General features: G+C 38.0%; 2 protein-coding genes and 1 pseudogene across 6 annotated transcripts; 1 reads left to right on the forward strand and 2 right to left on the reverse strand.

Annotated features, from left to right (window-relative positions):
- The first annotated feature begins 524 nt into the window (after positions 1 to 524).
- Positions 525 to 4,214, forward strand: LOC131317024 (pentatricopeptide repeat-containing protein At3g22470, mitochondrial-like; annotated as a pseudogene).
- Positions 4,215 to 7,543: 3,329 nt separating this feature from the next.
- LOC131318007 (pentatricopeptide repeat-containing protein At1g63330-like) lies at positions 7,544 to 12,116 on the reverse strand. Of its 5 annotated transcripts, XM_058347776.1 has the most exons (4): positions 11,989 to 12,116; positions 11,569 to 11,634; positions 10,713 to 11,443; positions 10,256 to 10,420 (listed from the first exon to the last, which is right to left on the reverse strand). In XM_058347776.1, the coding sequence occupies exons 1-3, from the start codon at positions 12,052 to 12,054 to the stop codon at positions 11,270 to 11,272; spliced, it is 306 nt and encodes a 101-aa protein (XP_058203759.1). In that variant the 5' UTR covers positions 12,055 to 12,116; the 3' UTR covers positions 10,256 to 10,420; positions 10,713 to 11,269. The 5 variants fall into 5 exon arrangements, with proteins under 5 accessions (XP_058203755.1, XP_058203759.1, XP_058203758.1 ...); XM_058347775.1 differs by having other exon boundaries at positions 10,713 to 11,634; positions 11,989 to 12,110; XM_058347774.1 differs by having other exon boundaries at positions 11,569 to 12,106.
- LOC131318010 (putative pentatricopeptide repeat-containing protein At1g12700, mitochondrial) lies at positions 12,041 to 12,591 on the reverse strand. Its single transcript, XM_058347786.1, has one exon. It carries the CDS (start codon positions 12,583 to 12,585, stop codon positions 12,112 to 12,114), a length of 474 nt encoding a protein of 157 aa, XP_058203769.1. The 5' UTR covers positions 12,586 to 12,591; the 3' UTR covers positions 12,041 to 12,111.
- Between the last annotated feature and the right edge of the window lie 840 nt (positions 12,592 to 13,431).

Here is a 13,431-nt window from a genome sequence, read left to right on the forward strand (position 1 = left end):
TTTACATAATCGAAACTGTTCGAGTTGTAGATCTTATCAATAAGATACATCTTGTTAAAGATTACGTTAATCAAATATTGATTTGTTAATAATCGGAGTTGATTTGTATGAATTTATTTTTAATAAAATAGATTTGACCTCACTTGATCAAACCCAATATCACTATGGTTCTCTGGCAATGTGTAATTCGTAAATTGTGAACTCATTCTGGTTTATTTTTATGATCTAAACTGTTGAAGTTGTTGATCGTGTCAAGAAAATGTACCATGTTGATTATCGTATTAATCGAATTCTGATTAGTTTGTAATCGGAGATGATTTGTGTGAAATTATTTTCACGAAAATAGATTTGGTCACAGAGGATCAAACCCAATATTGTTACCCACGCGCCGCCGTCTCGCATCCTTGGAACACGACTTAACTACGAGGTTTATTTTTAAATTGGCCACAGCCATAAACTGATTGATTGATCGGAAAGGGAGAAAGAATACTCCTCTGGAGAGAGAGAGAGGAGACGACAAAGGGATGGAGAAGAAGGGAAGCTCCAGTCTCAACATCGCCCTCATTCATCCTGATCTCGGAATCGGTAACTACTATTTTATACTTACCTCTCTTGTTCGTGTACTTGTCTGTCATGTTGGAAATCAGCCCATCTGTGAAAAAAAAGAAAAGAAAATGGATTCATGCAGAAAAACGCGTATACAGTAATCTCTTTATTTAGAGAAACACGCATGCTGGGAATTCCAATTGACGAGTATACAGTAATCTCTTTATTTAGAGAAACACGCGTGCTGGGAATTCCAATTGACGAGTATACACTGGGTATTTTGATCAATTGTTTTTGCCGCATGAATTGAGTTGATTTGGGATTTGCTATCTTAGGTTTCTTCATCAAATGAGGTTACAAAGCGAATGTGGTTGCCTTCACCACTCTACTAAATGGGTATATTTTACAAGATAACACTGCTGATGCTGTGAAATTGTTCCTGAGGTTGGTGAAAGACAGAGACATTATACCAAATGAGGTTACGTATGGGACAATCATAAACGGCCTTTGTAAACTTGGAAACACTACAATGGCTGTACAGTTGGTCCGGAGTATGCAAAAATGGAACTTTAAGCCTAATGTTGTGATGTATAGCACTATCATCGACAACCTTTGTAAGGACGGACACATAGATGATGCTTTCAGTCTCTTGTCAGAGATGAGAGAGTGGGATGTAATGCCAAACGTGGTTTCTTATACCTCTTTGGTTGATGGCTTGTGCAAATTGGGTCGATGGTTGGACGCCCACAAGAATGTTGCGAGATATGACGGAGCAAAATATTATTCCAAATGTTTTAACCTTTAATACATTGGTGGATGCACTTTGCAAGGAAGGAAAGACTAAAGAGGCAGAGCATATACTCGCGATCATGATTCGAAGAGGTGAGGAACCCGATGTAGTGACTTACAGTGCACTTATGGACAGATATTATTTGCAAGGACACATGGACAATGCAAAAGAAGTGTTCAACTCCCTAGTGGATAAGGGCCTTGAGCCCGACATATGCAGCTATAGTATTTTTGGTGAATGGATACTGCAAGAGGAGTAATATAGACAAAGCCATGCATCTCTTCCGCGGGCTTGTAAAGGGTTAAAACCTGATACCGTCACTTACACCACTTTGTTGAATGGGCTGTTTACATTAGGAAGGTGCGATACCGCAAATAGTTGTTTCAGGAGATGATATGATAGGCGCGTGATATCATAGATATGAGCGCCTAAGTAGGGTGAATTATCGCGTTAGAGGCGCGTTTTATCTCATGTTCCACTTGATGCCGTATTTTGTCTTGTTGTTGGGTTTTTGTTAAGTTTTGCAGGAATAAGGTGGATTTTCGCCAAGATTGGATTGCGAGACCTTGAAGCTGGTAGTTGGAGAGTTTGATAAAAAAAAAAGCACAAAGTTAAGAATAATAAATGGTGTTTGAAGCAGACCGTTGGAAGATCATCCGGTGTCAAGAGTTTACTAATTAGTCCACATGTTGCAATTCCATTGACTGGGCCAATGTTAATTAGTTGGTTTGACTACATGGTGGGCCAAGAAAGGAAAAATAGAAGTCGGCTGGAAGTAAAGAAAAAAGAAAATAGGGTTTTCTTTATGTGGGCAATCAGCAACATATTAAAAGGATATATTTCCCACGGCCCACGAGGGTTAGGAATTTTTTAATGGCTACAGAAGGCTATAAAAAGGAGGGGAGCTGCGCACATCGGGGAGTCCTTCTGAATTTTATTTTCGGCAGCTTTTGGGACGGGAGTTCTGGCAGTGGAAAAAACAGAAGAAAAAAGGGACGCAGGTCATGAACAACTGGGGCTGCCGATGCTTCTGTCGTGAGAGTTTTCTTTTGAGTTTTTTTTTCCTTTCAAGTTTTTATGTTTTGTTCAATTACTCGTAATTCAGTAACTTCGTTTTAATTTCTGCTCTTTATAAAAGTTATTTGCTGGTTCTGATTAGTTGTTATTTTTCTGTTTATTTTTCATCTCGTACAATAGAAGCATGTTTCAATTTAGGGTTTCTTTTGTTTATTGTTTAATGATGAGTGAGTAGTCATATAGGTAGGGTCGCGGGGTGATTAGCACGCCGTGATCAGTTCGGATACTGCTCCTGTTTTCAAACAATGTAAAAATGATTTAAGATTGGAAAATACTTCCCGCGGACGAATCCGGGCATCATCGGAGCCCATGTGAACGGGGGAATGGGGGTCCAAAACTCATTCTTCGTTGCGCATGGGTATACGGCGACCCTAAGGTTTCGCATCTTGCGGGGTATCTTTTCAATCCAAAATTGAATGTTTTTAAGAACACCAAATGGAGCAGATTGATTTGAACTGGTTACGAGTGCTACGAACCCTACGACCATACCTTCTTTTAATTATCTGAAAAGTTCAATCAATTTCTAGGTTTTAATTAATCTCAATCAAACAACAAGGGGTGGCTACCTAAGAGCCCGTTAAATTAGTTAAACCCGAATTTTTAGTTAGCACACATCACCATCTCTGTGGATTCGACTCCGGACTTACCGGATATTATGCTGCGTCGATCTCCGCCCTACGCTTGGGGCAACCCATTATTTTAGGTCTAGGAATCGGTCAAGCATGATACATAAAGGTCACAATCCTAACATTTTAACTTACTCGGTTTTGTTAGACGGCTTCTTAAAGAACCACGAAATCGTTAAGGCAGTAGAGGTGTTTCGTTCAATGCAAGATCAGGGCATAACTCCTAATATTGTTGTTTATAATATCCTCATAAATGGCATGTGCAAAGCTGGGAAAATTGACGATGCTCGGAAACTTTTTAGTTCGATTACAGCTAGAGATTTGCAACCCACTGTTAAGACTTACAACACAATGATTAGTGGACTTTGTAAGGAGACCCTGCTGGATGAAGTTGAGGAGTTATTCTTGCAAATGGAGGGAGTTGGGTGCCCACCAGATGATGTGACTTACAATATTGTGGTGCGGGCATTCCTGAGGAGGGAAGGCAATGACAAGGTTATGATACTTCTACAACAAATGATCAATAGGAATTTCTCACTAGATGCATTTACCACATCCATGTTAGTGGATTTACTTTCGGTTGATGGTGGGGATGGCAAGCTTTTAAAAATGATCCAGAATCTTTTGCCTCGGGATACAAAAAAAATGGCCTGAATATTGACGGAATTACTTGAAGTTGTAAAAATATGGATGCTTTGTTCAAGGTTCTATTTTCTGTGCATCAGCAGTCGGTGAAGGGAGTAAGCGAGAAGTGGGAAGGATATGTTGTTTAGATTTGTTCCAAAGGACTGCAGCCCACCATAAGGATGCATTCTGCGTGATACAAGTTGATTCAAGTGTGATCTAGAATCTAGATATTATAGGTGTTCCTTCCATTCAGAGCTATAAACCGGGACAGTCACTTGGGAATAGAGGACGGGCATCATTTTGATATGAGGTAGCTCTGACTCAATTTTTTAGCCTCTCTATCTGTGCTTGATTGAGAAGAATGGTGGTCTGCTGCCAATGCCAAAACTTAGAAAATAGATCTCTTTTTGGGCGGCAATGAGTACTTTTGTTCTAAAATATAGTATGTATCATGTTGTTTCTAATCTATACTTTTGATAAAAGACAGAACTCTTTGTCTACTTTTTGTTCCAAAAATACTCTTAATGTTAAAAGACATGGAAAAAGAACACGACAGCATCGGAGACCCGTCCACTTTTCATTTCCCAAAACGTCACACATCTTCAGATCTCAACCAGCAAACCATTTAAACAAAGAAAACCAGCCCATTCCCAAGCCTATTTGATGCGTTCATTCTTGTGGGAAACAGGCCGCACCCGTTACTTTGTTGGCAACGTCAAACATGAATTGGAGTACGAGTGCATTGAAGAAACAATTTGCGAATCGATGAGGGAAGGCAACAATTCATGCCCTTCCAAGTCCTGTTTTCAATTCAGGCATCGTCTTTTCCCAACCCACAATGTTTTACGTTTGCAAGTGGTTTTATGTTATCCTGCAAACCTAGGATTCCTACATAATTCACTCCAACCTCTACTAACAGGCGCATTTTCTATTTCTTTGTCTTTCCTTTAATATTGATATTGATTGTAGTGTGCATAAGATGTTTGTAGAATTGTCTCTTTGATACCGAATCCTATAGTCTCAGTAGGTTTTCCCATACTCTTTATTTCAGAATGTGCCCTCCGCCTTTGAAACAATTTCAATGCTATCGCTTGGAAACGTCTCAATTTGAAGCTAGAACCACTAGGGAGTGATGAAAATCTCTTTTTCTTGACAAGTGATTATTTATGTGATAGTTCTAGAGATAAGTCAAATTTATACTCCATTCCATGTTATCTCTGTAGGCCAAAGTTTCATGCATATACCACTCTATTATTCGAAAGGAATTGCAACCAATTTCATTTTCACTTGCCAAGAAAATGTAAAACAAGCATTAGATGGTGTGATATGTCACAGAAGTTTTTGAGGATAGGAATAATAGACTAATGGATTGTTGGTTTGAACAACCAATAGGTAAATGTCAGGTCTATATGCTTCTATGGGTTTGCAGGAAGATATGACCATGGTTTACAGGAGGTATTTGCTATACGTGAAGAATTCCATATGCAGTTGTATTCTCTATTGCATTCTTTTTGTTATATCTTGTATTTTCGAACAGCTACGGACCAAGTAAATTTTACTAGTTTTTAGTGTTAGCATCCACAGTTTAAATTGGTACCTTTCTAGTGTTTGGTTCAAACTGTATGGTGTTTGTGATCAGTTGGATGCTTAGCTGCGGTTATGACTTATAAGTTCTGTTGTCAATTAAAAAGGAGGTGGAGGGCATCCATAGGGTCACGCAGTTATCTCAGATGGTGCTGAATCAGATACAATTTCTATGATGCTTTAAGTCATTTAAAGCAAATCGATGGTAGTTCTTAGGCTTTCTAAGTTTTATCTCCTCCATTAGCTTTTTTTGCTCTTTTGAGAAATTGCAGGGATTGAAATTCTAATTCTACTTGTAGCCGTAATATAGCATACTGTCTCCTCCATTTTCTCATAGATTTGATATGAGCTTTATTCAACTTAACTACCATTTGAGGTGGATTCAGCACATATACCTGCCACCCACTGAAAGAACTAAGTACCAATTGTTGTTTGGGTTCCTTGAAGCAAGTTTTGTTTTCTTGAAGTTGAACCATGTTAGGAGTTACAACTGCCGATGTTCATGCTCTCCCTCGATCATCTTCACGTGCAGTATTTTTCTTTCACTTGTTTTAGTTTTTCCTTTAGCAGCCTTGTATTCATGCAGAGATTAATCAATCATATCACTAGCAGCACCTTAGTCTTCTTTGATCATGGAAGTATGGAGATTCAGCAACATTTTTAGAGCTGGTGCATGCAGGTGACATATATATGAAGAATATGTTCTACAACATAATTACAGAAGCCAGGGCAGAGGATCACACGGTTTTTTGGTGTGCTAAATTGCCAAAATTGACTTTAGTAATTGTAATTCGAAAGGATCTAGGTTTGTTGGATATCGTGGAACACGATGCCCTAGTCAGAGCTCAATGGAGAAAACGGATTCATTTAGCCAATCCCTGTTAATTGGAACTTAAAGCTCAGTTTGGTTTGTAAACAGCCAAAATCTAACCTCAGCTAATTCAAAATTAACCCATAAATATTCTGGTATAAAATTCTCCATGTTCCTAATACGGAGTACTTCTAATTTTTGGTTGTCCTTCCTTGGGCTTCTCCTTGTCTTTTTGTTTTTTGCATGTACAATTATACATTTGCCCACCTGACATATGTGTCCGTTCTTGGTAGGGCTCCAGCTGCAATTCGTTGTATGACACATTCATTTTTTCCTTTGTATGACTGCAAGTTTATTTGTTTGTTTGTTTAGGAAAGTTACGCAGTCAAAGCTGTCTGCAGAACTGAAACTCGCGAAGCTGAAGTTAGGACATTAGCAACTTGCCAAAATATCTTATCGGTTATTTTTCGACCTTCTTGTGACAAAATACACTGTTAGAACTGGCCTTAAATCCACCAAATGGAAGTGGATGTAGACATCAATCAGTAATTTAGACCATGATGATCAACCATTTTTACATTCTGCTAATACAAGCGATTGTCTACAGGGTGCTGCTTACACTAGAAGGGTCCAATGTCAGTTAGTTTTGTATCAAATGTTCTCAAATGTCCAATGTATCCTACTTAATTCCTGGGTCACTGCAGCGCTGTTCCGCAATGTTCGAGAACTTGGTCTCTGTATACCCTAGGGATCTTCTGTTTTGCTCCCAACCGACCTTTTTTCTTGTGACAAGCTGGAAGTATTAAAACTGGATTCTGATTTTGTTCTCAACTTCCCATGCTTAGTCGATTTCAAAAGTCTTAAAAACTCTATCTTCATCTCAGTTCAGTATAACTTGTAGATGAGGAGTCTATTTAGAGGCTCCTTTCAAGCTGTCCTGTCCTTGAGGTGTTGGCTTTATTTTAATGAGGATAGAATGTTAGCGTTGTCAACATTTCAGCTCCTGCACTGAAGAGGCTTATTGCAAAATATCCTGCATTGTGTTGGGAGACTAGTATTCTTGAAATTGGAATTATTAACACTGAAGATGCTTAGGGTTGCTCGAGTCTAAGCTCATGTTTGTTATTTAAAAGCTTGTTTATGATTGGTTAGTCATCATATATAATATAAAACAAAGTTTGAACATTTTTTTGAAGCTCATTAAGATTTCAAGGCTTGTTCAGCTTATTATGTATAAAATATTCAAGCTAATTGAAATCGGCTTGCGTTTGGCTTGATTAAAGCTCATTTGAGATTGGCTCGTCTCATAAATAAGCTAAGCATGAACATATTTTTGATACTCATTAAGCTCTCAAACCAAGCTTGATCAGTTACCTGCTTGGCTCGTTTGGCTCGTTTATCAACCCCTATAGATCCTTGCCCGTATGAGATCCAACTATATACCCTGACTTTTCATACATTGGTTGGTTGAAACTCGAAAAGTAAAACCAATTAATTTCAACCTCAGGCTTTCACAGGAACTGATCTATTGTTTGACACAGCTACAATTCTCGATCGTAAAACTCACTTATCATACAGATTCATCATTCATGACCACAAGAATAGAAATTCAAATCAGTGTCGCAAGGACAGAACAACTAACTTCAAATGCCAACCGGTCGAAGGGACACTCGAAACAGAACACCTATCACCATACCAAACCCAAACTCTTGAGCAATCTAAAGTCCAAACAACTGCGGATCCTTCTAACACATTACCCGCATCAACTCAAGAAATCTCGGTCTCAATAGTTGCGACTTCCCCTGTGCCCCAATGAGATCAGGCCATCAACTCCTACTTGCACTTATTCAAGAACATTTATCACACAGCTGATATCACATTCTCTCACTTTAGTTCTAACGCATAATCTTTATCTTTGCAGTCGAACAACATTTTTACTGTTAAGCACTTAAGCTTCGCAAGATCTTCTGATTAGCTTCTGATTCTTTCAGCATTAAAGAGGAAATTACATTGAAAGAAAGAGAAGCATAAGACAAGGAGTAGAAGAAGTCCACAGCAGAAAATAATAAAGGAATAAACAAAACAAATGAAGCCTCAAAACTATGTATCCCTCGGATCTCTAGACACAAAAAAAAAAAAAAAAAACACATTGGTATCTCCTTAAAGGGATGAGAGGCCGAAGTCCCGATGACAAATCACACACATATTCCATAGACTCTACAACTTTAAACTTATCTTCAAATACAAAGCCATTGCATGCCAACCGAACTATCCAACATGCTGACATGAAGAGTAAAAGCAACCTAAAAAAGCTGCTGAAAACATCAAGAAAAAGATGAAATTGGTCAAAGCCCAATGAGTATTTGCAAATTCATATTAAGGAAACCAACCAAATGGAAAAAAGGCAGAAAATGGGAAAAATGAGAATGAGGGGTAGAGAGAAATAACTGAGACATGCATGTAAAGGCTAGAACAAATCTAGATGAGGAAACGAGTTGTTTGAATCATGGATTTCAGTAATCACTACAATTTGGAGTCCTCAAAATATCAAAGGTACCATAAGAAATGAAACCTTCTATTAGAATGAGTAGAAAAACCAGATAGCAGAGCATTCTCTTTCATATGATTGTCGATAAGTGGACATAATTTGGCAAAGTAGATGCCTATTTTCCCATGAGATACCAAATAACAAATTTAGAGTTCTTCCCTCAAGTTCATATACTGAGTAGTTTTCCTTTCTCTCATAAGAAAGCCTAACAACTACCGTAGTTCGCTTTGAATGACGTATGCATCATAGAAACTCATAATCAAACCCATGCATGCAACCATTCGTCTTTTTTGAGACAACAAAACTTGAACCCACAGCTTTTGGTTCCCACCAACGGTAAACGTCATTTGATTTGACTCTCACAATATTAAGGTAGTACCATTTTTAGCTTTAGTATGGCATGCAACACTGGTGGTTTAGATCTCCCAAATTCTGTAAACAAGGTCCATTACTGTTCAAGAAAAATCTCAGTCAGCCACAACACAAATACCTTCCATCTACCCCTATATATGGCACTTGGGCAATTGGGGCTATCAGAATTTCCCAAGTTCTGTAGACTGTAAACAAAGTTGCTCTCAAGAAAAAGAACATCGTGGTTCTCAGCTTTGAACACATGAAAACGATGGTCATGGTTGGGAATAGCTAACTAGATTATGCACCCTAAATGGAAGATGTCCCTCTATAAGAAACTTATCCCGGGAAATGAGGTTAGGACCCTTGCCACAGGGAATGCTCTCTTTTAATATAGGACACAAGCCACTTCCACCTAGTAACACTCGAAGATGATTCCAGTAACAAACACACAAAGTGCAACTCATAGAAACCAGAAAACTGGTGAGGGCCCAATCAAGGTCCGAAAAAGAGGAAAGAAATTATACTACAACTATAATGGACAACAAAGAATCTTCCAGCAGGCTTCAGAAACTAGAGAGGAGGTACTAGCAGAGGAAACAAAAGGTAGAAACATCAGTGAAGTAAGCTTCCACCCAGAAAATCACATTGTAAATGGTATCATTTGGCATACGGCCAGTCTCTTCAATTATCGTACAGGATATATCCCCACCAATTATCTATATGTCTAGTAATAGCAGCATGCAAGTGTTCAAACTCTAGTGGGTGTATTCGCATAACATCATGAAACATCACCATTACAAGACACCTGTTCATTAAAGAGGTCAATGCTTATGTGAAACTTACTTCCCGGGCAGCCCAATACAGAACATCATACATACCAGTTATCCATAGTTTGAGGATATCAAAGAGTTCCTTAAAACTAAAGACATGGTATTTTGTTCCTTGGCACATGTTTCTGAATCATTGTTGCAGAAAAAGGAAACAAGAAGGAGAAAGAGACATGATGTTCAGGGTTCACGACGTCCACAAATTACAAATCATGCCACAAAGAAACATACCAAGTTACGTTAAGGATGAGAACAAAAACCAAACAGTGGAGCATTCTCTTAACTAGATTGTACCAATGGACCAGTTTAATGTCGATGCCTATCTTTCCCTGGGTTACCAAAAGAAAGTTTTCTTTCCTCGAGTTTCGTACCCTACGGCATGACATGAGGACATTCTTACGATGTTTTTTTTTTCCCTCGGTAGAGTATAGAAGAATGACACATGAGAATTTCAGTTATCTCAAGTAGCAGCAGGCTTACAAGTGTAAGTGGCCTACCAGTAATGGAAAATGACAGGCCAATGTGGGATTGGGTTAAGTAGGAGGTGCAAAGTGTATTAAAAACCTTTTCAGAATGTAAGCCTCACATAACAATATTTTAACATTCATAAAGACACACACAAAAAAGAAACTAAAATATCAAGGGAAGTGCTACAATACACACCCCTTATTTGGGTGTGTATCATATACACCCTTATTAAAACACACTAAAATATTATGATTCTCAAAATGTTATGAATCTATTGTTAAAAAGTTACGAATCATATTGATAAAAAGTTACGAATTTTTAGTATAAAAGTTACGATACAAAATAAAATGTTATGAATGACTGGTCCTACAAGGAATTTTTTATGAGGTGGCACAATATGAACCACACAATAGGTGCATATGGTACACACCTAAAAGGGGTGTGTATTGAAGACTTTCCCAAATATTAAAGTATTCAATAATTCATACACATTTGTGCTCGTCAATATAAATTTCACACCATTTGTGTTTTCATATGAATAGCTTTTCATGTAATTAGTCATATGTTTGAGACTGTATCTTTTAAGTGGGAGGATCATTATTTAACTACTAAAGATTTTCCAATAGAAAAAACTTGTAGAAATAGTTTATCATCTATATGAATAACCAACACCATAAGAATTTGACCTTACAAAATTATAGCTTACCCTTAAGCAAAAGTACCTGTAAAAGGCAAATGTCAATGGAAGAGGTCAATGGTAAAGGTGAAACTTGCTCCTAAAGTTGAAAACATAGAACCTCATAAATCCTTCCATGTCACTAGCACAAGCATCCATAGTATGGCAACTTCATATCATTCCCTTAAAGTTTGGGACACAGCCTTACTATCCTCCCTTGGCACAAGACTCTGGATCATTTGTAAAAAATTGCTATCCTCACCATCAACTGTAATTAACTCCACTACCATGGACAAGGTAGATACATCCAGTTTGAAATTCATGTTGATTGTTTCTTATAGATATATCTTAACCTTATGTCTGTCTCCCCTCTTTAGGAATGCTCGAACAACAACGTTAAAAGTCAAATCATTTGGTGGACACCCGTCTTTATCCATTTGCAGAAGTAACTCCTCAGCTTCATCAAGCAAGGCCACCTCACATAGTCCACAAATCATTGTGTTGTACAACTGAACATTGGGCTTCAAACCATTAGCTAAAATGCTATTAAAAAGTTTCCGAGCATCTTCAATCTTCCCCGCTTTGCACATGCCATTGATGAGGATAGAATAAATGAAATTATTCGGAACTATACCTTGATCTTGCATTGAACGAAACACCTTGATTGCCTCGCCAATTTTCCGGTTCCTAAAGAAGCCATCTAACAAGATTGAGTAAGTAATAATGTTAGCATTTTGACTGCTACACATCATCTCATGAAATATATAATCTGCTGCATTGCACGTCCCTATGTTTAACAACCCCTTTAACAAAATGTTGTAAGTATAGGTAGTAGGTTTTAACCCTTTACGCGACATTTCTCTAAAGAGATCCATGGCCTTGTCTATGTTCATCTTATTGCAGAAACCATTCATTAAAATATTATAGCTACGGCTACTAGGCTCAAGGCCCTTATCAACTTGGGAGTTGAACACTTGTTTTGCTTTCTTCATTTGGCCTTGCAAACAATATCCGTCCATCAAAGCATTATAAGTGATAACGTCGGGTTTCTCACCTCTTCGGACCATGATCTTGAGTATGCCCTCCGCTTCTCCAGTCCTTCCCTCCTTGCAAAGTGCATCTATCAACATATTAAAGGTTACAACATTAGGAAAAATGTTTTGCTCCATCATGTCACTCAATTTCGTGTGGCATCCTCCCCTCGACCTGATTTGCATAAGCCATCAACCAAAGAGCTGTAGGTGACTACATCAGGCATAATATCCCACTCTCTCATCTCTGATAAGAGGCGCAAAGCATCGTCTATGTTCCCGTCCTTACAAAGGTTGTCGATGATTGTGCTATACATCACTACATCAGGCCTATAGTTCCATTTCTGCATATTCCTGAGCAACCGTATGGCCATTGTAGTGTCTCCTACTTTACAAAGTCCTTTTATGATTGTTGCATACATGATTTCATCAGGTTCGATGTCTCCATATTTTATCAACCTTCTGAACAAATTCACAGCCTCATAAGTGTTACCTTCTAAAACATACCCGTTTATTAGAGCGCTGAAGGTAGACACCTTCGGAGTACAACCACATTTAAAGAAGATACCCAAGATAGCAAACCCAAAATCCACTTGATTCAAGCGGCAAAAACAATTCATCAAAATATTCAGAGAAATTGTAAAACGGCGTCGCCGTCATCCTACGCTAACCTCGCTTATCCAAAACGGGAGGTTTAACTCCGAAAACATAGTCTTCATTCTCGTAAAGTCGACGCATCTTCCATACAGGGAATTCAATTCATTCTGGGAAAAAAATAAGCCAAAAGCCAATTTTCAATAAAGACAAAAATAAGTCAGTAAGTTAATTTTTTTCATTTTTATTCAAAATAAATTGGGTTTCGATTGTAAATTTTTTCTTTTTAGATTTCTCTCGACATGACGAAATAATAATCCACAAAAAATCGATGAAAAACAAACATATGTGGAAAAAATTTGAATACGGATAAATAAAAAAAAAGAAGAAGAAGCATTTGACTTATTTAAGCTAAAATATAAAAGAACGTAATCCTAAGGGGGCCGACCAGACTTCTACCGATGGATCTTACACGGATGATCGCGTTCAATAAATTTTTTTTAAACGAGGGGGGTTGTGAAAAATTAGTTCAATTCAATATGTGTAGGTGTTCGATCGAATTTTTCAATTTTTTTTTTTCAAGATTTAAAAAAATTGATACTAACTGCATTCAATATAAGTGCCTCCACAATGGCACCGGTCACACCATATGAACTCGATGGACACTTCGTTATATGCAGGTGAGATCAAACTCAACACAAATGGCTGCTGGTATGACTTTAATGGAAGACCAAGATTGAAGTCCTCTTCCTTGACTGGGAAGGAGATTGGGTTCTGGCCTACTCTACTATGGTCAGCTAAGGAGCAGCTCGAGTTTGGAGTCGAAAGTTCTTCCACATGTAAATCGGACTTCGTTAAAACTGTGAAACTTA

This window comes from Rhododendron vialii, chromosome 2a (genome assembly GCF_030253575.1).
Source record: "Rhododendron vialii isolate Sample 1 chromosome 2a, ASM3025357v1".
Taxonomy (NCBI): domain Eukaryota; kingdom Viridiplantae; phylum Streptophyta; class Magnoliopsida; order Ericales; family Ericaceae; genus Rhododendron; species Rhododendron vialii.

Bases quoted from the DNA above. Each gene is read 5' to 3' on its own strand.
- LOC131318007 (XM_058347772.1), bottom strand. From the start codon at position 12,106: ATGATGGAGCAAAACATTTTTCCTAATGTTGTAACCTTTAATATGTTG.
- LOC131318010 (XM_058347786.1), bottom strand. From the start codon at position 12,585: ATGAATTGTTTTTGCCGCTTGAATCAAGTGGATTTTGGGTTTGCTATC.